The following is a 25,072-nucleotide window of genomic DNA, read 5'->3' on the forward strand; positions in this document are numbered from 1 at the left end:
GTGTGTTTATCTGCTTGGGTTCTGTGGGCTACTTAACAGAGGGATGTATTGTCTGAAGGTGTGTTTATCTGCTTGGGTTCTGTGGGCTACTTAACAGAGGGATGTATTGTGACAGGTGTGTTTATCTGCTTGGGTTCTGTTGGCTACTTACCAGAGGGATGTATTGTCTGAAGGTGTGTTTATCTGCTTGGGTTCTGTTGGCTACTTACCAGAGGGATGTATTGTCTGAAGGTGTGTTTATCTGCTTGGGTTCTGTGGGCTACTTACCAGAGGGATGTATTGTCTGAAGGTGTGTTTATCTGCTTGGGTTCTGTGGGCTACTTAACAGAGGGATGTATTGTCTGAAGGTGTGTTTATCTGCTTGGGTTCTGTGGGCTACTTAACAGAGGGATGTATTGTCTGAAGGTGTGTTTATCTGCTTGGGTTCTGTGGGCTACTTAACAGAGGGATGTATTGTGACAGGTGTGTTTATCTGCTTGGGTTCTGTGGGCTACTTAACAGAGGGATGTATTGTGACAGGTGTGTTTATCTGCTTGGGTTCTGTGGGCTACTTAACAGAGGGATGTATTGTGACAGGTGTGTTTATCTGCTTGGGTTCTGTAGACTACTTAACAGAGGGATGTATTGTGACAGGTGTGTTTATCTGCTTGGGTTCTGTGGGCTACTTAACAGAGGGATGTATTGTCTGAAGGTGTGTTTATCTGCTTGGGTTCTGTGGGCTACTTAACAGAGGGATGTATTGTGACAGGTGTGTTTATCTGCTTGGGTTCTGTGGGCTACTTAACAGAGGGATGTATTGTCTGAAGGTGAAAGCCAAATCATGGCCCAGCTGCTCTATTTGGATAGACAGTGAGAATTTAGTACATAACTGTCTTGTTATCAGAAATATGCTGTGCTGAAAACCATGGCAACATAGGTGAGGTTATGGACATTATGAGGATAATAGGTATAGAGGTGAGGTTATGGACATTATGAGGATAATGGCTATAGAGGTGAGGTTATGGACATTATGTGGATAATGGGTATTGAGGTGAGGTTATGGACATTATGAGGATAATGGGTATAGAGGTGAGGTTATGGACATTATGAGGATAATGGCTATAGAGGTGAGGTAATGGACATTATGAGGATAATGGGTATAGAGGTGAGGTTATGGACATTATGAGGATAATAGGTATAGAGGTGAGGTTATGGACATTATGAGGATAATGGCTATAGAGGTGAGGTAATGGACATTATGTGGATAATGGGTATTGAGGTGAGGTTATGGACATTATGAGGATAATGGGTATAGAGGTGAGGTTATGGACATTATGAGGATAATGGCTATAGAGGTGAGGTTATGGACATTATGTGGATAATGGGTATTGAGGTGAGGTTATGGACATTATGAGGATAATGGGTATAGAGGTGAGGTTATGGACATTATGTGGATAATGGGTATAGAGGTGAGGTTATGGACATTATGTGGATAATGGGTATAGAGGTGAGGTTATGGACATTATGAGGATAATGGGTATAGAGGTGAGGTTATGGACATTATGTGGATAATGGGTATTGAGGGGAGGTTATGGACATTATGATGATAATGACTATAGAGGTGAGGTTATGGACATTATGAGGATAATGGGTATAGAGGTGAGGTTATGGACATTATGATGATAATGGGTATAGAGGTGAGGTAATGGACATTATGTGGGTAATGGGTATAGAGGTGAGGTTATGGACATTATGAGGATAATGGGTATAGAGGTGAGGTTATGGACATTATGAGGATAATGGGTATAGAGGTGAGGTTATGGACATTATGAGGATAATGGGTATAGAGGTGAGGTTATGGACATTATGAGGATAATGGGTATAGAGGTGAGGTTATGGACATTATGAGGATAATGGCTATAGAGGTGAGGTTATGGACATTATGTGGATAATGGGTATTGAGGGGAGGTTATGGACATTATGATGATAATGACTATAGAGGTGAGGTTATGGACATTATGAGGATAATGGGTATAGAGGTGAGGTTATGGACATTATGTGGATAATGACTATAGAGGTGAGGTTATGGACATTATGAGGATAATGGGTATAGAGGTGAGGTTATGGACATTATGTGGATAATGGCCATATAAAGGGTGTAGAATGTTTAAATAGTATATTTCCCAGGTTCTCAAGGCTTCGATATGTTTTTATAAACATTTCAATTCATACACTTGTTTTCTGCCATGAAGCTCTATACACCCTTAGAAAACCTTCTATTTAACAAGACATGAAGCTCTATACACCCCTAGAAAACCTTCTATTTAACAAGCCATGAAGCTCTATACACCCCTAGAAAACCTTCTATTTAACAAGCCATGAAGCTCTATACACCCCTAGAAAACCTTCTATTTAACAAGACATGAAGCTCTATACACCCCTAGAAAACCTTCTATTTAACAAGCCATGAAGCTCTATACACCCATAGAAAACCTTCTATTTAACAAGCCATGAAGCTCTATACACCCCTAGAAAACCTTCTATTTAACAAGCCATGAAGCTCTATACACCCCTAGAAAACCTTCTATTTAACAAGCCATGAAGCTCTATACACCCCTAGAAAACCTTCTATTTAACAAGCCATGAAGCTCTATACACCCCTAGAAAACCTTCTATTTAACAAGCCATGAAGCTCTATACACCCCTAGAAAACCTTCTATTTAACAAGTCATGAAGCTCTATACACCCCTAGAAAACCTTCTATTTAACAAGCCATGAAGCTCTATACACCCATAGAAAACCTTCTATTTAACAAGTCATGAAGCTCTATACACCCCTAGAAAACCTTCTATTTAACAAGCCATGAAGCTCTATACACCCCTAGAAAACCTTCTATTTAACAAGCCATGAAGCTCTATACACCCCTAGAAAACCTTCTATTTAACAAGACATGAAGCTCTATACACCCCTAGAAAACCTTCTATATTAACAAGCCTTTTCTGGTCATGGAATCCCCATAATTATATGTTTTCTTTTTGGTAGCTCAGACTTGTGGCTTGGCACAAATATATTTGGGGTGAATCAGACGTATTTGTTCAATCCCATCCCCCTGGCGGCCATAGGGTGCATATCAATTTACAGGCATATTGTAATGATACTGGTGAATATATTGATAAGAATCCAATTAGGGTTAGAAAATTAAACTACAAAATGTCGCCATATTTGTAGTTCACAACTTATCCGGTTTGGGAAGAAAATGTGTCATTATTTTTACATGAATGATTTCAGAAAGAAATGGATATTGCATATGCAAACGTCAACGTGATTCAAACTAAAGACAGATGAAGACTATGAAACAGATGTAGCTGCAATAATTGATGAAGACTATCAGACAGATGCAGCTACAATAATTGATGAAGACTATGAGACAGATGCAGATACAATAATTGATGAAGACTATGAGACAGATGCAGCTACAATAATTGATGAAGACTATCAGACAGATGCAGCTACAATAATTGATGAAGACTATCAGACAGATGTAGCTACAATAATTGATGAAGACTATCAGACAGTAATAATACAAATCTGACAGGATCACATGATACCTTTCCAACAAAGGAAGTATCAATGTCACGCAACATAACCTCAGCAGGGATCCAAACCTGCATGTTGACCATTCTCCCTCTTTATATGTCAGATAACCTTAGCAGGGATCCAAACCTGCATGTTGACCATTCTCCCTCTTTATATGTCAGATAACCTTAGCAGGGATCCAAACCTGCATGTTGACCATTCTCCCTCTTTATATGTCAGATAACCTTAGCAGGGATCCAAACCTGCATGTTGACCATTCTCCCTCTTTATATGTCAGATGACCTTAGCAGAGTACAGTATAACTGCAGTATAACTACAGTCAGAGTGCATTATAACTGCTATATAACTACAGTATAACTACAGTATAACTGCAGTATAACTACATTCAGAGTGCAGTATAACTGCAGTATAACTACAGTCAGAGTGCATTAACTGCATTATAACTACAGTCAGAGTACAGTATAATTACAGTCAGAGTGCATTATAACTGCAGTATAACTACAGTCAGAGTACAGTATAACTGCAGTATGCTGCAAATACTACGTCCAAAATAAATAAAAAATTACTGCAGTAATTTTGCACTGCAACTGCCGTTAAGACTGCAGTATAACTGCAGGTCAACTGCAGTACACTGCAGTTATTCTGCAATTACTGCGTCCAAAATACCACAGTCGACTTTAGTTACTGCACTTTTACTGCAGTTTCAAAACTGCAATCTTTTTTTGTTAAGGGAGGGCTCAACGTTACAGAACGGTCCCGTAGAAATGTTTTGTGTCGAGGTAATTGTGTCAGCGGTACAATCAAACTATAACAACACTTCAGAATTGACCAGGAACATACAGATTAAGTATGACTTTTATTACCAGCTAATGAATGTATGGAGGTTGGTAGAGAGGATGGACTCATGGTAATGAATGTATGGAGGTTGGTAGAGAGGATGGACTCATGGTAATGAATGTATGCCCTATACATATTGTAGCTACAGGAGGTTGGTGGCACCTTAATTGGGGAGGATGGGCTCGTGGTAATCTTTGGAGCGGAATCAGTGGAATGGTATCAAATACATCAAACACTTGGTTTCCATGGTTTCCAGGTGTTCCACATGTTAATATAACTCTGGAGATCCATCTGGTCTGGACTGAACTGTTCATGTTACTGAACCACATGTTAATATAACTCTGGAGATCCATCTGGTCTGGACTGAACTGTTCATGTTACTGAACCACATGTTAATATAACTCTGGAGATCCATCTGGTCTGGACTGAACTGTTCATGTTACTGAACCACATGTTAATATAACTCTGGAGATCCATCTGGTCTGGACTGAACAGTTCATGTTACTGAACCACATGTTAATATAACTCTGGAGATCCATCTGGTCTGGACTGAACTGTTCATGTTACTGAACCACATGTTAATATAACTCTGGAGATCCATCTGGTCTGGACTGAACTGTTCATGTTACTGAACCACATGTTAATATAACTCTGGAGATCCATCTGGTCTGGACTGAACTGTTCATGTTAATGAACCACATGTTAATATAACTCTGGAGATCCATCTGGTCTGGACTGAACTGTTCATGTTACTGAACCACATGTTAATATAACTCTGGAGATCCATCTGGTCTGGACTGAACTGTTCATGTTACTGAACCACATGTTAATATAACTCTGGAGATCCATCTGGTCTGGACTGAACTGTTCATGTTAATGAACCACATGTTAATATAACTCTGGAGATCCATCTGGTCTGGACTGAACTGTTCATGTTAATGAACCACATGTTAATATAACTCTGGAGATCCATCTGGTCTGGACTGAACAGTTCATGTTACTGAACCACATGTTAATATAACTCTGGAGATCCATCTGGTCTGGACTGAACTGTTCATGTTACTGAACCACATGTTAATATAACTCTGGAGATCCATCTGGTCTGGACTGAACAGTTCATGTTACTGAACCACATGTTAATATAACTCTGGAGATCCATCTGGTCTGGACTGAACTGTTCATGTTACTGAACCACATGTTAATATAACTCTGGAGATCCATCTGGTCTGGACTGAACTGTTCATGTTACTGAACCACATGTTAATATAACTCTGGAGATCCATCTGGTCTGGACTGAACTGTTCATGTTAATGAACCACATGTTAATATAACTCTGGAGATCCATCTGGTCTGGACTGAATTGAGAAAATCTACTTTTATTTGTTTTTGCCCCATGTGTGGATCAATAAACAGCAGTTAGATATTCTGCTGCCTTTCAGGCATTTTACATTATTGATTGGAGACTTTTATGTTACAGAATGCAATTCCTTTCTTAAATATGTTTAATGTTATGTATTGTGTTTTATTATAGTGTCACAGCTGTAAAAAGGATCAGTCCAAGGTGCAGCGTGTTCATATTTCCACATCTTTATTATGACCGTGAAACTTTTCAAAAACACCAAAATACTTAGAATGAACAAAATAACAAAACCTGTGAATCAGAGAGAAATACACTACTCAAAATATAATCACCCACAAGGACAGGTGGGACAAACATCAACTTAAATATGGCCTCCAATTAGAGACAACGACAACCAGCTGCCTCTAATTGGAGGTCATGCCAAACAACCCACATGGAAATACAACAACTAGAACCTGAACATAGACATACAAAAACAGATCAACACCCCCTGTCACGCCCTGCCCACTCAATCATAGAAAATAACAACTTACTATGGTCAGGACGTGACATATAGTGTGTTATATTATAGAGTGTTTTATTATAGTGTGTTTTATTATAGTGTGTGTTATAATAGTGTGTTTTATTAAGTGTGTGTTATAATAGTGTGTTTTATTATAGTGTGTGTTATTATAGTGTGTTTTATTATAGTGTGTTTTATTAAGTGTGTGTTATAATAGTGTGTTTTATTGTAGTGTGTGTTATTATAGTGTGTTTTATTATAGTGTGTTTTATTATAGTGTGTTTTATTATAGTGTGTTTTATTATAGTGTGTGTTATTATAGTGTGTTTTATTATAGTGTGTGTTATTATAGTGTGTTTTATTATAGTGTGTGTTATTATAGTGTGTTTTATTATAGTGTGTTTTATTATAGTGTGTGTTATTATAGTGTGTGTTATTATAGTGTGTTTTATTATAGTGTGTTTATTATAGTGTGTTTTATTATAGTGTGTGTTATTATAGTGTGTTTTATTATAGTGTGTGTTATTATAGTGTGTTTTATTATAGTGTGTGTTATTATAGTGTGTTTTATTATAGTGTGTGTTATTATAGTGTGTTTTATTATAGTGTGTTTTATTATAGTGTGTTTTATTATAGTGTGTTATTATAGTGTGTTTTATTATAGTGTGTTAATATGGTGTGTTTTATTATAGTGTTTTATTGTAATGTATATTAGGGCTGTTGTGTGTTATTATAGTGTGTTTTATTATAGTGTGTGTTATAATAGTGTGTTTTATTATAGTGTGTGTTATTATAGTGTGTTTTATTATAGTGTGTGTTATTATAGTGTGTTATTATAGTGTGTTATTATGGTGTGTTTTATTATAGTGTTTTATTGTAATGTATATTAGGGCTGTTGTGTGTTATTATAGTGTGTTTTATTATAGTGTGTGTTATTATAGTGTGTTTTATTATAGTGTGTGTTATTATAGTGTGTTTTATTATAGTGTGTGTTATTATAGTGTGTGTTATTATAGTGTGTGTTATTATAGTGTGTGTTATTATAGTGTGTGTTATTATAGTGTGTTTTATTATAGTGTGTTATTATAGTGTGTGTTATTATAGTGTTTTATTACAGTGTGTTATTATAGTGTGTTTTATTATAGTGTGTCATTATAGTGTGTTTTATTATAGTGTGTTATTATGGTGTGTTTTATTATAGTGTTTTATTGTAATGTATATTAGGGCTGTTGTGTGTTATTATAGTGTGTTTTATTATAGTGTGTGTTATAATAGTGTGTTTTATTATAGTGTGTTTTATTATAGTGTGTGTTATTATAGTGTGTTTTATTATAGTGTGTGTTATTATAGTGTGTTTTATTATAGTGTGTGTTATTATAGTGTGTGTTATTATAGTGTGTTTTATTATAGTGTGTTATTATAGTGTGTTTTATTATAGTGTGTGTTATTATAGTGTGTGTTATTATAGTGTGTGTTATTATAGTGTGTTATTATAGTGTGTTATTATAGTGTGTGTTATTATAGTGTTTTATTACAGTGTGTTTTATTATAGTGTTATATTGTAATGTATATTAGGGCTGTTGTGTGTTATTATAGTGTGTTTTATTATAGTGTGTGTTATAATAGTGTGTTTTATTATAGTGTGTGTTATTATAGTGTGTGTTATTATAGTGTGTGTTATTATAGTGTGTGTTATTATAGTGTGTTTTATTATAGTGTGTGTTATAATAGTGTGTGTTATTATAGTGTGTGTTATTATAGTGTGTGTTATTATAGTGTGTGTTATTATAGTGTGTGTTATAATAGTGTGTTTTATTATAGTGTGTGTTATAATAGTGTGTTTTATTATAGTGTGTGTTATTATAGTGTGTGTTATTATAGTGTGTGTTATTATAGTGTGTGTTATTATAGTGTGTGTTATTATAGTGTGTGTTATTATAGTGTGTGTTATTATAGTGTGTGTTATTATAGTGTGTGTTATTATAGTGTGTGTTATTATAGTGTGTGTTATTATAGTGTGTTTTATTATAGTGTGTTTTATTATAGTGTGTTTTATTATAGTGTGTGTTACTATAGTGTGTTTTATTATAGTGTGTGTTATTATAGTGTGTGTTATTATAGTGTGTGTTATTATAGTGTGTTTTATTATAGTGTGTTATTATAGTGTGTGTTATTATAGTGTTTTATTACAGTGTGTTTTATAATAGTGTTATATTGTAATGTATATTAGGGCTGTTGTGTTTTATTGATGTACTGGGTTTTATCTGTAAATGTATACAGGGCTCTTGTAAAAGAGTTTTATCTCAATGTGAATCCCTGTTTAAATAAAGGTTCATAAAAAATATAAATACATTCTGCTAGGCCTAACCCTGATTGCAGACTAACTTTGACATTAGGATAAATATTGACAGGCTGTATACCATCTACCATTGTGTTCTCCCTGGTCCCATTGCATATTGACAGGCTACAGTATACCATCTACCATTGTGTTCTCCCTGGTCCCATTGCATATTGACAGGCTACAGTATACCATCTACCAATGTGTCCTCCCTGGTCCCATTGCATATTGACAGGCTAGAGTATACCATCTACCATTGTGTCCTCCCTGGTCCCATTGCATATTGACAGGCTACAGTATACCATCTACCATTGTGTCCTCCCTGGTCCCATTGCATATTGACAGGCTACACTATACCATCTACCATTGTGTCCTCCCTGGTCCCATTGCATATTGACAGGCCCTGGTCCCATTGCATATTGACAGGCTACAGTATACCATCTACCATTGTTTCCTTCCTTGTCCCATTGCATATTGACAGGCTACAGTATACCATCTACCATTGTGTCCTCCCTTGTCCCATTGCATATTGACAGGCTACAGTATACCATCTACCATTGTGTCCTCCCTGGTCCCATTGCATATTGACAGGCTACAGTATACCATCTACCATTGTGTCCTCCCTGGTCCCATTGCATATTAAACAGGCTACAGTATACCATCTACCATTGTGTCCCTCCCTGGTCCCATTGCATATTGACAGGCTACAGTATACCATCTACCATTGTGTCCTCCTGGCTGTGCTGACTGCTGTATCTGCTGCTTTCCTGATTCATTGAACAACTTGTAGATCTGTCATACTGCATGTACATGTTGATGCCATTAAACAATCATCTAGGATTATATTGGATCCTAATCATTCTGAACAATGTCTTCATAAAGCCCAGAATACACAGTGGAAACTGAAGAGGATTTATTATATGGAGATAAGTGGGGGGAGTAGATCGAGAGAGAATGAGAGAGATCCTTCACAGGTATAGAGACAGGACTGGGCTTTAGGAGATGGTAGGTAGGTGGACCAGGTGAATGAGAAATCCTTCACAGGTATATGTTGTTACTGTTTACAGAACATCTATAATAACTAGGTGCAGGTCAGATAGAGGTCATATGTTGTTACTGTTTACAGGACATCTATAATAACTAGGTTCAGGTCAGATAGAGGTCATATGTTGTTACTGTTTACAGGACATCTATAATAACTAGGTTCAGGTCAGATAGAGGTCATATGTTGTTACTGTTTACAGAACATCTATAATAACTAGGTTCAGGTCAGATAGAGGTCATATGTTGTTACTGTTTACAGAACATCTATAATAACTAGGTTCAGGTCAGATAGAGGTCATATGTTGTTACTGTTTACAGAACATCTATAATAACTAGGTTCAGGTCAGATAGAGGTCATATGTTGTTACTGTTTACAGAACATCTATAATAACTAGGTTCAGGTCAGATAGAGGTCATATGTTGTTACTGTTTACAGAACATCTATAATAACTAGGTTCAGGTCAGATAGAGGTCATATGTTGTTACTGTTTACAGAACATCTAACATGTTCACCTGTTTTACCTGTTTATTGCATCATAACATCAATGTCATAACTGTTCTTCCCTTAGAACAGAATCTATCTAACCTCCCTAACTCTGGACTTCACCACTGTCTCCACTGTTCTTCCCTTAGATTCTGTTCTAACTAACCTCCCTAACTCTGGACTTCATCACTGTCTCCACTGTTCTTCCCTTAGCCTCTCTCGGGTAGGTGGGATGAAATCGTCCCACCTAGTCAACAGCCAGTGGAATCGAGTGGTGAGATATTCAAAAACCTTAAATGCTATAACTTCAATTTCTCAAACATATGACTATTTTACACCATTTTAAAGACAAGACTCTCGTTAATCTAACCACACTGTCCGATTTCAAAAAGGCTTTACAACGAAAGCAAAACATTAGATTATGTCAGGAGAGTACGCAGCCAGAAATAATCACACACCCATTTTTCAAGCTAGCATATAATGTCACAAAAACCAAAACCACAGCTAAATGCAGCACTAACCTTTGATGATCTTCATCAGATGACACTCCTAGGACATTATGTTATACAATACATGCATGTTTTGTTCAATCAAGTTCATATTTATATCAAAAACCAGCTTTTTACATTTGCATGTGACGTTCAGAACGAGCAAACATACCGAAAACTTCCGGTGAATTTACTAAATTACTCACGATAAACGTTCACAAAAAACATAATTGTTTTAAGAATTATAGATACAGAACACCTTTATGCAATCGGTGTCAGATTTTAAAATAGCTTTTCGGCAAAAGCACATTTTGCAATATTCTGAGTAGATTTGACGCCATCACGGGCTAGCTAATTTGACACCCACCAAGTTTGGAGTTCACTAAACTCAGAATTACTATAAGAAAAATTGGATTACCTTTGCTGTTCTTCGTCAGAATGCACTCCCAGGACTTCTACTTCAACAACAAATGTTGTTTTGGTTCCAAATAATCCATAGTTATATCCAAATAGCGGCGTTTTGTTCGTGCGTTCAAGACACTATCCGAAGAGTAAAGAAGGGTGACGCGCCCGACGCGTTTCGTGACAAAAAATTTTAAAATATTCCATTACCGTACTTCGAAGCATGTCAAACGCTGTTTAAAATAAATTTTTATGCTATTTTTCTCGTAAAAAAGCGATAATATTCCGACCGGGAGTCGTTGTTTACGTTCAAAGAGAGAGAAAGTAAACATGGTATAGTACCCATAACACCTAGTGGTCAAACAGGGAAATGGTTCCAATAGTTTTATAGAGCCCCACAGTGGAGGTGTCATAATACCCATAACACCTAGCGGTCAAACAGGGAAATGGTTCCAATAGTTTTATAGAGCCCCACAGTGGAGGTGTTATAGTACCCATAACACCTAGCGGTCAAACAGGGAAATGGTTCCAATAGTTTTATAGAGCCCCACAGTGGAGGTGTTATAATACCCATAACACCTAGCGGTCAAACAGGGAAATGGTTCCAATAGTTTTATAGAGCCCCACAGTGGAGGTGTCATAATACCCATAATACCTAGTGGTCAAACAGGGAAATGGTTCCAATAGTTTTCCCAATATATATATTTTTTAATGTGGAGGTTCTGACTAACGGCTAATAAACTATAAAGCTATAAAAAATAGAGTCGCACACTCCATATATAAACTCCCAGTAATTTATTGGGTATTTACCTACGTTTCAGCATCACTGTGTCTTCTTCAGGGTGATGTCATGAATACTTGAACCAGGTTATGTAGACAAACAGTGAATTAGTGCAACCAATGACAATAGTGAGGGATGTGTCATAGTTATTAAGAATGAATTGAGTGAAACTGTTAAAAAAACTATAGTTTATGGCATATTGAATATATTAGGCTATTGTTATCATATGAAAACATCATTGAATATTGTACATAACATTAGCATCAACATACATTATTGTTTAATTCAATTTCACATATTTAATTGTTTCCTATTTCAATAAAAACATTTGTTCCATGTAATGTTTTGGTTCAACCATAATGCATAATGAGCATCATCAACAGGGGAACATATTGGATGTACTCTGATAAGCTGTAGAAAGAATATATCCATTTATAAGAGATAATTGTTCATAAGAAGGGCCTGAGATCAAAGTCAATATTCAGACCACTAGGGGTCAATGTTTTTAGACAGGATATGACATTACCCTGTTCATAAGAAGGTCAATATTCAGACCACTAGGGGTCCATGTTTTTAGACAGGATATCCAGTAAGTCTCCCTTTGTAGTAGTAGGATCTCCATGTTACCTCCTCTCCTTGGTAGAGCAACATGCTCAATGCCTGTGTATTTGAGGGAGGAGATGGGATGGTTAGCTTCAACAATGCCTGTGTATTTGAGAGAGGAGATTGGATGGTCAGCTTCAACAATGCCTGTGTATTTGAGGGAGGAGATGGGATGGTTAGCTTCAACAATGCCTGTGTATTTGAGGGAGGAGATTGGATGGTTAGCTTCAACAAAGTGAGCTGCTACTGGATAGTCAATGTTCTTACACCTGATTGAGCTGCGGTGTTCAGCTATGCGTTGTTTTAATTGTCTTTTCGTTTGTGCTACGTAGGCATTTTCCCATAGAGAATTGTAGATACACTTAAAATAAGGGATGTGTTTCGTGTAGGCACATTTTGTCATCAATGTCTGTCATTCTCTGGATTTATGGTGCTTTCAAGACAAATGGGAACTGGGAAGTTCGAATTATGACGTCAGTGATCTTCAGGTCGGAGCTTTAGAAAGAGGCCCGAGATCCCCACTTGGAATTTCGAGTTGGATGACCGTTCAAAACGTATTTTCTCAGTCGGAGCTCGTTTCTTTTCAAGTTTCCAGTTGTCCTGAACTCACTGAAGTCTGACATTTCCCAGTTTCCAGTTCATTTGAACGCAGCTGAAGTCATGCTTAGCCAATGTACTCAACCTGTTCTGTCCCATGGTGTTGCATGTGAATGTTTATCCTTTTAAGCTTGGAAAAGAGACCCTTAAATGCAGAACTGGACCACACACCCTCTCCACTGAATTGCTGGCTAGTGATTGCTTTGCAATGCGTGCAGTTTGCCACTGATTCCTTCCAAACCACTCATTCCAAACCACTCATTGCTAGCTAAGATTTTGAACGTATGATATTGACATGAACAGTCCAATCAAAGCTACTTTAGATATAATGTGATTTGACGTCATTTTATCTGTGGCCAATGACCTTGAGCCTTTTGGATGGGCACTTCAAATATAACTCTATGGCAGCACCCAATGGGCTTGAATTTTCGAGCTCTCCCTGTAGATTTTGCGGTGACATAGTGTCTCCATGAGTGACAGAACACTGAGCCAATCAAGGCGCAACTACAGAACATTACCAACCCCTACGCTCAGTATTTCCCGTATTTTGGAGCTGCTTTACTCAAGAAAACAAAAAAGAGACCATGTTTGTCTTCGACTTTATTATTTTAATTTTTTTACATTGTTTGCAAACTGATACGTGACACGTATTAATGCCAAAATAACATGCAAATCAGGCAACAAAAAAAAGCAAAACAGGTGGGGCTCTGCGGTTGATCCAAGATGGCGTAGCATTCAGACATCTTTGTCCTTCGTCTTGTCGTGTCCCATGTATATAGCTTTCTATATCTTTTTCTTCACATATCTTTTTTTATATTATAAAATACTCTCCTGCTAGCTAGTAGTCAGCTAACCACTGCTAGCGGTCATCAGCTACATAATGTAACTGATATAGATCACCATAGACTATTATAATGTAACTCATATAGATCACTATAGACTATTATAATGTAACTGATATAGATCACCATAGTCTATTATAATGTAACTGATATAGATCACCATAGACTATTATAATGTAACTGATAGATCACTATAGACTATTATAATGTAACTGATATAGATCACCATAGTCTATTATAATGTAACTGATTGAGATCACCATAGACTATTATAATGTAACTGATATAGATCACCATAGTCTATTATAATGTAACTGATTGAGATCACCATAGACTATTATAATGTAACTGATTGAGATCACCATAGTCTATTATAATGTAACTGATATAGATCACCATAGTCTATTATAATGTAACTGATTGAGATCACCATAGACTATTATAATGTAACTGACATAGATCACCATAGTCTATTATAATGTAACTGATTGAGATCACCATAGACTATTATAATGTAACTGATATAGATCACCATAGTCTATTATAATGTAACTGATTGAGATCACCATAGACTATTATAATGTAACTGACATAGTGTGTGTTTTGGGGTTTTTTGTTCTAGGGGATTTATAACTTATTCCACTTATTCCCCTCCAGCCATTACAAGCCTGTCCTCCACAATTAAAGTCCCACCAACCTTCATTGGAGTTTTTCAGGTTTTGAATTGAAATCTGTGTTTGTGGGACCACTTGGTGCTGGAATGAGGTGTCTGTTTGTTCCCAATCAGAAATGATGGTCCTCATTTGAAGGTCCTGTGTCAAGGTCCTCACAATTATAGGAAGACGCATATGTGTGTGTGTGTTCACTGTGTGTTCACTGTGTGTCCAGTGTGTGTCCAGTGTGTGTGTGTGTGTCCAGGGTGTGTGTGTGTTTCCAGCGTGTGTGTGTTTGTCCAGTGTTTGTGTGTGTCGTGTGTGTGTGCGTCCAGTGACCAGTGTGTGTGTGTGTCTGTGTGTGTGTGTTTATCCAGTGTAAGTGTGCCCAGTGTGTGTGTGTGTGTGTGTGTGTGTCCAGTGTGTGTGTGTGTGTGTGTGTCCAGTGTGTGTGTGTCCAGTGTGTGTGTGTGTGTGAGTCCTGTGTGTGAGTGTTCAGGGTGTGTCCAGTGTGTTTGTGCGTGTGTGTGTGTGTGTGTGTGTGTGTGTGTGTTTATCCAGTGTGTGTGTGTGTGTGTGTGTGTGTGTGAGTGTCCAGTGTGTGTCCAATGTGTGTCCAGTGTGTGTGTTTCCAGCGTGCGTGTGTTTGTCTAGCGTGTGTGTGTGTGTGTGTGTGTCCAGTGTTTCTGTTTGTGTGTGTCATGTGTGTGTTTGTGACCAGTGTGTGTGTGTGTGTGTTTATCCAGTGTGTGTGTCTGTGTGTGTGTGTCCAGTGCCCAGTGTGTGTGTGTGTTTGTGTGAGTGTGTGTGTTGTGTGTCTGTGTGTGAGTCCTGTTTGTGTGTGTGTGTGTGTGTCCAGTGAGTGTGTTCAGTGTGTGTGTGCGTGTTCAGTGTGTGTCCAGTGTGTGTGTGTGTGTGTGTGTTTATCCAGTGTGTGTGTGTGTGTGTGTCCAGTGTCCAGTGTGTGTGCGTGTGTCTGTGGTGTGTGTGTGTCCAGTGTGTGTGTGTGTCCAGTGTGTGTGTGTGTCCAGTGTGTGTGTGAGTCCTGTGTGTGTGAGTCCTGTGTGTGTGTGTGTGTCTTGTGTCAAGTGTGTGTGTCCAGTGTGTGTGTGTGTGTCCAGTGTGTGTGTGTGTGTCCAGGGTGTGTGTGTGTGTCCAGGGTGTGTGTGTGTGTTCAGTGTGTGTGTGTGTGTGTGTGTGTGTGTGTGTGTGTCCAGTGTGTGTGTGTGAGTCCTATGTGTGTGAGTCCTGTGTGTGTGTGTCTTGTGTCAAGTGTGTGTGTCCAGTTTGTGTGTGTGTCCTGTGTGTGTGTCCAGTGTGTGTGTGTGTCCAGTGTGTGTGTGTGTGTACAGTGTGTGTGTGTGTGTCCAGTGTGTGTGTGTGTGTCCAGTGTGTGTGTGTGTGTCCAGTGTGTGTGTGTGTCCAGTGTGTGTATGTGTCCAGTGTGTGTGTTCAGTGTGTGTGTGTGTGTGTGTTCAGTGTGTGTGTTTGCGTGTGTCCATTGTGTGTGTGTGTCCAGTGTGTGTATTTGCGTGTGTTCACTGTGTCCTGTGTGTGTTTTCAGTATGTATCCAGTGTGTGTGTGTGTGTCCTGTGTGTGCGTTTGTTTGTCCAGTGTGTGTATGTGTGTCCAGTGTGTGTGTGTGTGTGTCCAGTGTCCAGTGTGTGTGCGTATGTCTGTGTGTGTGTGTGTCCAGTGTGTGTGTGAGTCCTGTGTGTGTGTCTTGTGTCAAGTGTGTGTGTCCAGTGTGTGTGTGTGTCCAGGGTGTGTGTGTGTGTGTTCAGTGTGTGTGTGTGTGTGTGTCCAGTGTGTGTGTGTGAGTCCTATGTGTGTGAGTCCTGTGTGTGTCTTGTGTCAAGTGTGTGTGTCCAGGTGTGTGTGTGTGTGTGTGTGTGTGTGTGTGTGTCCGGTTTGTGTGTGTGTGTCCAGTGTGTGTGTATCCAGTGTGTGTGTGTGTGTCCAGTGTGTGTTTGTGTGTGTTCAGTGTGTGTGTGTGTCCAGTGTGTGTTTGTGTGTGTTCAGTGTGTGTGTGTGTGTGTGTGTGTGTGTGTGTGTGTGTCAGTGTGTGTGTTTGCGTGTGTCCATTGTGTGTGTGTGTGTTTGCGTGTGTCCATTGTGTGTCCAGTGTGTGTATTTGCGTGTGTTCACTGTGTGTGTGTGTTTTCAGTATGTATCCAGTGTGTGTGTGTGTGTCCTGTGTGAGTGTGTGTCCTGTGTGTGCGTTTGTTTGTCCAGTGTGTGTATGTGTGTCCAGTGTGTGTGTTTGTGTGTGTTCAGTGTGTGTGTGTGTGTGTCAGGTTATTATTTACAGGGACACTGAGGAGTCTTCATAAACCCTAAACCCTGGATAGAGGGGCTCAGTGAATGTGGAGGTGAATGTGATCAGGTGGGTTAGTGTGTCAGAGGAGGCTCTATAGAAGGACAGAGTGCCAGCTGGCCAGTCCAGATACACTCCTACTCTGTGGGAGCTGGAGGGGCGGACGTCTATGGTAGTGTCATTATTATTGTGCCAGGCAATGTAACTGTTGTCAGAGCAGAACAGACTCCAGGACTTGTCATTGTATCCAAGCCAACAGTCATCAACCCTTCCTCTCCTGTTGATTCCTTTATATGTCACTCCTATAACAGCCCTTCTCCCACTCCACTCTACCTCCCAGTAACAGCGCCCAGTCAGACCCTCTCTACACAGCACCTGGTCACAGTCCTCAAATCTCTCTGGGTGATTAGGATACGGCTGCTCCTCTGTCCTACATGTCACCTTTCTGTTCTCCTCAGACAGAGAGAGGAGTCTGTTTACTGTGTTTGGGTCCAGTGTGAGATCACAGACATCTGATGGATGAAACCAGACACAATATTAGAAATCATCATCATTCACATTAGAATGTTAACTCACTTTTCACTAATTCATTTAATGTAGATGTTTCTAGGTATCAAAAGGAGAAGTTAAGGTAACTTGAGGCTTCTTGAATGGTCATATGTTATATATAAAACACACTTATTCCCATTAATTAAACACACACACACACACACACACACACACACACACACACACACACACACACACACACACACACACACACACAGCAGTCAACACTCACATTTTCTAAGCCCAGGTTTCATTGTGTACTCTCCACCATGTTCCACACTGTCGCAGTAAGCAGAAGAACAGACAGTCATTGAGGGATACACCTGAACTCACACACACTTGAACACACACACACACACTTGAACACACACACACACACACACACACACACACACACACACACACACACACACACACACACACACACACACACACACACACACACACACACACACACACACACACACACACACACACACACACACACACACGCATATAACTTTGTCCAAGTGTTGGTAAGAATGTTTGTCTTAACTAGCCTGATAAGTCAAACATGTCTGATATGAACATTGACATAAACCCTCTACATACTTGAGTTTCTCCAGTCTGCAGTGTGGATCCTCCAGTCCAGCAGAGAGCAGTCTGACTCCTGAGTCTCCTGGGTGATTGTAGCTCAGGTCCAGCTCTCTCAGGTGTGAGGGGTTTGACCTCAGAGCTGAGACCAGAGAAACACAGCCTTCCTCTGTGACTAGACAGCGTGACAGCCTGCAAAGAGTCAAATCATATTAAAATCACACTGCTATTCTTTGGTGGTGAAAATAGTGGCCAAAAGTTTACAGAATGACACAAATATTAATTTTCTCAAAGTCTGCTGCCTCAGTTTGTAAGATGGCAATTTGCATATACTCCAGAATGTTATGATGAGTGATCAGATGAATTGCAATGAATTGCAAAGTCCCTCTTTGCCATGCAAATGAACTGAATCCCCAAAAAACATCTCCACTGCATTTCAGCCCTGCCACAAAAGGACCAGCTGACATTATGTCAGTGATTCTCTCGTTAACACAGGTGTGAGTGTTGACGAGGACAAGGCTGGAGATCACTCTGAAATGCTGATTGAGTTCAAATAACAGACTGGAAGCTTCAAAAGGAGGGTGGTGCTTGGAATCATTGTTCTTCCTCTGTCAGCCATGGTTACCTGCAAGGAAACACGTTCCGTCATCATTGCTTTGCACAAAAAGGGCTTCACAGGCAAGGATATTGCTGCCAGTAAAATTGCACCTAAAACAACCATTTATCGGATCATCAAGAACTTCAAGGAGAGTGGTTCAATTGTTGTGAAGAAGGCTTCTGGGCGCCCAAGAAAGTCCAGCAAGCGCCAGGACCGTCTCCTAAAGTTGATTCAGCTGTGTAATCGAGGCACCACCAGTACAGAGCTTGCTCAGGAATGGCAGCAGGCAGTTGTGTGCATCTGCACGCACAGTGAGGAGAAGACATTTGGAGGATAGCCTGGGGTCAAGAAGGGCAGCAAAGAAGCCACTTCTCTCCAGGAAAAACATCAGGGACAGACTGATATTCTGCAAAAGGTACAGGGATAGGACTGCTGAGGACTGGGGTAAAGTAATTTTCTCTGATAAATACCCTTTCCGATTGTTTGGGGCATCCGGAAAAAAGCTTGTCCGGAGAAGACAAGGTGAGCACTACCATCATTCCTGTGTCATGCCAACAGTAAAGCATCCTGAGACCATTCATGTGTGGGGGTGCTTCTCAGCCAAGGGAGTGGGCTCACTCACAATTTTGCCTAAGAATAAAGAATGGTACCAACACATCCTCCGAGAGCAACTTCTCCCAACCATCCAGGAACAGTTTGGTGACGAACAATGCCTTTTCCAGCATGATGGAGCACCTTGCCATAAGGCAAAAGTGATAACTAAGTAGCTCGGGGAACAAAACATTGATATTTTGGGTTCATGGCCAGGAAACTCCCCAGACCTTAATCCCATTGAGAACTTGTGGTCAATCCTCAAGAGGCAGGTGGACAAACAAAAACCCACAAATTCAGACAAACTCCAAGCATTGATTATGCAAGAATGGGCTACCATCAGTCAGGATGTGGCCCAGAAGTTAATTGACAGCATGCCAGGGCGGATTGCAGAGGTCTTGAAAAAGAAGGGTCAACACTGCAGATTTTCACTCTGCATCAACTTCATGTAAATGTCAATAAAAGCCTTTGACACTTATGAAATGCTTGTAATTATACTTCAGTATTCCATAGTAACATCTGACAAAAATATCTAAAGACACTGAAGCAGCAAACTTTGTGGAAATTAATTTTTGTGTAATTCTCAAAACTTACAAATGGTTACATTTGCAGTTTGTTTTGGTTGTGTTTTGCCCAATATTAAAATGGTGGATGATGACTGGAGAAATTTTCTGACTAAGTGAGTAGATAACATGCAAATCATAAATCAATCATGAATGATGAACGAGAAAGTTAGAGGTTACAACAAAACATGCTAACCTCTCACCATTACCAATAACAGAGGCTACAACAAAACATGCTAACCTCTCACCATTACCAATAACAGAGGCTACAACAAAACATGCTAACCTCTCACCATTACCAATAACAGAGGCTACAACAAAACATGCTAACCTCTCACCATTACCAATAACAGAGGCTACAACAAAACATACTAACCTCTCACCATTACCAATAACAGAGGGGGTCTGATCTTTGTGCCTCTGTAAGTTTCTCATTTATCATCATTCATGATTCATTCATGATTATTCATAATCATGGTAGCATCCACATGAATGTAGAAGTGTTCAGAAACATCTTCTATTCTTACTGACAATACAAGTGAAGTGACTCCAAAATGACAGGACATTATTCACCATTCAGTTTCTATTAGGAAAAACACAATCCAAAACATAACCAAGACAAACTACAAATGCATTCAACAAGTTAGTAGAATCACAAGCTTGATGTAATCACTGCAGGCATGGAATATGGGACCAAATAATAAACTTATGACTAAATTAATACAATATATGTGAATTTGTCCAATTTGACTTTTTCAAATCGGAGAACTAGATACATAAAGTGCTTTCATATCTAAACGGTGCAACAGATATGTATGAAAATACCCTCAAATAAAAGGTGACATTCTGTACTGTCACCTAATATGAAACATTCTATCTCAAATCCAAAATGCTGGAGTACAGCACCACATTTAAAACTGTAAGCTTCACTGTCCAAACACATATGGTGTGGACTATGTGTGCCTGGTAAACACATGTGGATCTGGTGAACAGTTATCACTTGTTGACCAACTACAGGAATACTGACCTGAGAGTCTCCAGTTTACAGTGGGGATTCCCCAGTCCAGCAGAGAGCAGCTTCACTCCTGAATCCTTCAGGTCATTGTTATTCAGGTCCAGCTCTCTCAGGTGTGAGGGGTTTGACCTCAGAGCTGAGACCAGAGAAGCACAGCCTTCCTCTGTAACTCGACAGCCTGACAGCCTGACAAAGATTCAAATCATATTAAAATCACACTGATATTCTTTGGTGGTGAGTAATTTTCTTTCTAAGTGAGTAGATAACATGTTTCTGAACTCTACTAAAGTAATCCTGATGATGCCATGATTGAGAAAGATCATGAATGAATCATGAAAAATAATGAGTGAGAGAATTACAGAGGCTACAACAAAACATACTAACCTCTCACCATTAACCTCAAATAAAAGGTGACATTTTGTACTGTCACCTAATATGAAACATTATATCTCAAATCCAAAATGATGGAGCATAGCACCAAATTTAAAACTGTAAGCTTCACTGTCCAAACACATATGGTGTGGACTATGTGTGCCTGGTAAACACATGTGGATCTGGTGAACAGTTATCACTTGTTGACCAACTACAGGAATACTGACCTCAGAGTCTCCAGTTTACTGTGGGGATCCTCCAGTCCAGCAGAGAGCAGCTTCACTCCTGAATCCTTCAGGTCATTGTTACTCAGATCCAGCTCTCTCAGGTGTGAAGGGTTTGACCTCAGAGCTGAGACCAGAGAAGCACAGCCTTCCTCTGTGACTCCACAGCCTGACAGCCTGACAGAGAGAGCATCATGACTTCACAAACACACTGTTCATTTAACGAGTAGTGTAGAAGGACAATGGTAGATGCATTAGGTTTATTTTCTCAAACAACATATAGATTCATCTTCTGTCTCCTAGAATTGTATGGTCATATTGTTATACTAATGTGAACAGCAATGCACTGTTTCAATATGTTATTCAATATAATATTATATACATATTATAATACATATTTTTCTCTAAATTGAATATTTCTTCCTGATGATTAGTTCTTATATATTGTGGCAAAGAAGGGGGTCGAGTGATAAATGGCAGATATATGAGGAAAGAACTAATAAACGGGCTCTGCCCGATCACTAAAATGGCCACCCCGATCAGAACTACAGATCTACAATTCCCAGAAGCAAGGGGAACCCTCAGAAGGTGGAGCCGACCCACAGATAAAAGGTCAAGAAAAACCAGGAAGAGAGAGAGAGGGCGGGAAGGATCTATGAACCATAGAGAAAGAGACAATCTACATTGGCTGGATTTACCGTGTACGGGCTGGACTGTTTTGGACTTACCTGTTGGCGTTTAGACCTGGACCTACCGAGAACCAGATTTGTGTACCGAACCCTGCTATCCTTGACCTTACCTGCGGCCTGCGTGGACCAGGACAGCGAAACAAACACACAGGTACTGTCATGTTCGAAATAACTTTAATTCTGGGCTGACTTTGGTGACAGTTTCCCACTTAATTTGTGACAAACGCTCCTAACTTTGAAGAGGTTTGCCACAATATCATTTGATGTACTCACAGAACAACTCTGGAGGCTTTGACCACTGTCAGAAGCCTCAGAAGACCTTCCTCTGATCTGGAGTATTTCTTCAGGTCAAACACATCCAGCTTCTTTTCTGAAGTCAGCAACACAAAGACCAGAGCTGACCACTGTGCAGGTGACAGGTTGTCTCTAGAGAGACTTCCTGATCTCAGGTAGCTTTGGATCTCCTCCACTAGAGAATGGTCATTCAGTTCATTCAGACAGTGGAACAGATTGATGCACCTCTCTGGAGAGGGATTCTCCCTGATCTTCTCCTTGATGTACTTGACTGTTTCTTCATGGCTCTGTGAGCTGCTTCTTGTCTTTGTCAGTAGACCTCGTAAGTGCTTCTGATTGGACTCCAGTGACAGGCCCAGAAGGAAGCGGAGGAAAAGGTCCAGGTTTCCTGTCTCACTTTGTAAGGCTTTATCCACAGCACTCTTGTAGAAAGTAACTTCAGGCTCGTCTTTTGTTTGCAGTTTGTCCATGAGATTCTCATTGTTGTTGATGAATGAGAAGAACACATATACAGCAGCCAGAAACTCCTGAATGCTCAGATGCATGAAGCAGTACACCTTGTCCTGGTACAGCCCACATTCCTCTTTAAAGAGCTGTGTGCACAATCCTGAGTACACTGAGGCTTCATTGACATCAATGCCAGCCTCTTTCAGGTCTTCTTCATAGAAAATCAGATTGCCCTTCACAAGCTGTTGAAAAGCCAGTTTTCCCAGTGACAGAATGCTCTCTTTATTCCAGTGTGGACCTGTCTCTTCTTTCCCAAGATACTTTTCATTCTTCTGTTTGGTTTGAAACACCACAAGGTGTGTGTACATCTCAGTCAGAGTCTTGGGCATCTCTTCTCTCTTATGTTTCAGCATGTGTTCAAGGACTGTTGCAGAAATCCAACAGAAGACTGGAATGTGGCACATGATGTGGAGGCTCCTTGATTTCTTTATGTGTGAGATGATTCTGCTGGCCAGGTCCTCATCACTGAATCTCTTCCTGAAGTACTCCTCCTTCTGTGGGTCATTGAACCCTCGTACCTCTGTCACCTGGTCAACACACTCTGAAGGGATCTTATTGGCTGCTGCAGGTCGGGTAGTTATCCAGATGAGAGCAGAGGGAAGTATATTTCCCTTGATGAGATTTGTCAGCAGAACATCCACTGAGGTTGACTCTGTGACGTCCCAACAGATCTTGTTCCTCTGGAAGTCTAGGGGCAGTCGGCACTCATCCAGACCATCAAAGATGAACAGAACTTTGTACTTGTTGTAGATGGAGATTCCTGATTGTTTGGTTTCCATTGAGAAGTGATTGAGAAGTTCAATGAAAGTGTGTTTGTCCTCTTTCATCAAATTCAGCTCCCGGAAAGGGAAGGAAAATACAAATTGGACATCCTGATTTGCTTTTCCTTCAGCCCAGTCCAGAATGAACTTCTGCACAGAGACTGTTTTTCCAATGCCAGCGACTCCCTTTGTCAGCACAGTTCTGATAAGTTTGTCTTGTCCAGTTAAGGGTTTGAAGATGTCGTTACATTGGATTGCAGTCTCTGGTCTTGCTTGTTTCCTGGTTGTTGTCTCAATCTGTCTCAGCTCATGTTCATTATTGACCTCTCCTGTTCCACCCTCTGTGATGTAGAGCTCTGTGTAGATCTTATTGAGAAGTGTTGGGTTTCCTTGTTTAGCAATCCCCTCAAATACACATTGAAACTTCTTCTTTAGATTAGATTTGAGTTCACGTTGGCAAATCACAGCAAGCTCATCTGAATCTAGAAATAACACAGAGGATATTAATATTATGTCTGTTTTAATAACTACAGTATTGTAGGACTGTTTTAAATTATAATTTATTCTCTTAACTGACTGTATAAATGTTTTCATAATGCATTACAGAGTAGTGTGACTGATTTATATTATTATTAATGTTCTCTCTCTCTCTAAATTAATCACCACAACACATCCCTGCTGCTACTTGATGAGGTCACTAGGGTTTGTGTTAAGAATGTTACAATATTATTGAGTTACACAGCTACTTTAGCTGGACTTTAGCTACAGCTCTTAAATGTTATAAAACAGCATTCAACATGAGGCAGACAAATCTTACAGTTCTCCAGTGTGTCAGCAAGCTCCTTCTGGTTCATTTTCCTCAGGACGTGCAGTGTGATCTTCAGAGCCCCCTCTCTGGCACTGCTCTCCTGCTTCTCATCTTCAGCGTCCACCACTTCCTTATCCTGCTTCTGACTCTCAAAGCCTTCTGGGAGTTCTGGACTAAGAATCCTCTTGAACATCTTCAGCTCGTTCTTCACAAATGTCATAATATTCTCTTCAAGCAACTGAAATAAATAAAGTAAATAAGTTATGCAAGAGAATTAATGCTTTCTCATTAACACAATAATGAATGATTGAAAGATCAACTTTACTTGAGGTAAACAAAAACAAATGTACATAACAGGACCACATACACTGAATATGGAGGCCAGGTCTGTTTGATGACTCTGGGAAGACTGACCACTGAGAATCTCTGACTCTGATCTCTCCTGTTGGTTTCTGTGGACAAAACATGAGATTACATCTCCTCATCCAGGGAATGCAAACACACACACACACACACACACACACACACACACACACAGGGAGGGAACATTGTGTTTGTTTAATATTGTTTTAGGACTATGAAAATGGACAAAATGATTAGCCTGTGGATTATCAAAACAACAAAAAGAAATGGGAAAATGGGAGAGGAGAAATGACTAGAGACAGTGTTGTTTAACTCACTGACCATGACCCATGAGTTCTTC

General features: G+C 39.6%; 2 protein-coding genes across 2 annotated transcripts; both read right to left on the bottom strand.

Annotated features, from left to right (window-relative positions):
- Positions 1-13,595: 13,595 nt before the first annotated feature.
- LOC106591106 (stonustoxin subunit beta-like) lies at positions 13,596-22,259 on the bottom strand. Its single transcript, XM_082972247.1, has 4 exons — positions 22,234-22,259; positions 17,966-18,139; positions 17,607-17,653; positions 13,596-17,337 (listed from the first exon to the last, which is right to left on the bottom strand). The coding sequence occupies exons 1-4, from the start codon at positions 22,257-22,259 to the stop codon at positions 16,814-16,816; spliced, it is 771 nt and encodes a 256-aa protein (XP_082828373.1). The 3' UTR covers positions 13,596-16,813.
- On the bottom strand, positions 20,732-24,844 carry LOC123743360 (NLR family CARD domain-containing protein 3-like). Its single transcript, XM_082972274.1, has 4 exons — positions 24,737-24,844; positions 24,379-24,607; positions 21,314-24,043; positions 20,732-20,900 (listed from the first exon to the last, which is right to left on the bottom strand). Exons 2-3 carry the CDS (start codon positions 24,587-24,589, stop codon positions 22,269-22,271), a joined length of 1,986 nt encoding a protein of 661 aa, XP_082828400.1. The 5' UTR covers positions 24,590-24,607; positions 24,737-24,844; the 3' UTR covers positions 20,732-20,900; positions 21,314-22,268.
- Positions 24,845-25,072: the final 228 nt, after the last annotated feature.

The sequence above is a fragment of the Salmo salar genome, unplaced genomic scaffold (assembly GCF_965601325.2).
Source record: "Salmo salar unplaced genomic scaffold, fSalSal1 ptg000619l, whole genome shotgun sequence".
Lineage (NCBI taxonomy): Eukaryota > Metazoa > Chordata > Actinopteri > Salmoniformes > Salmonidae > Salmo > Salmo salar.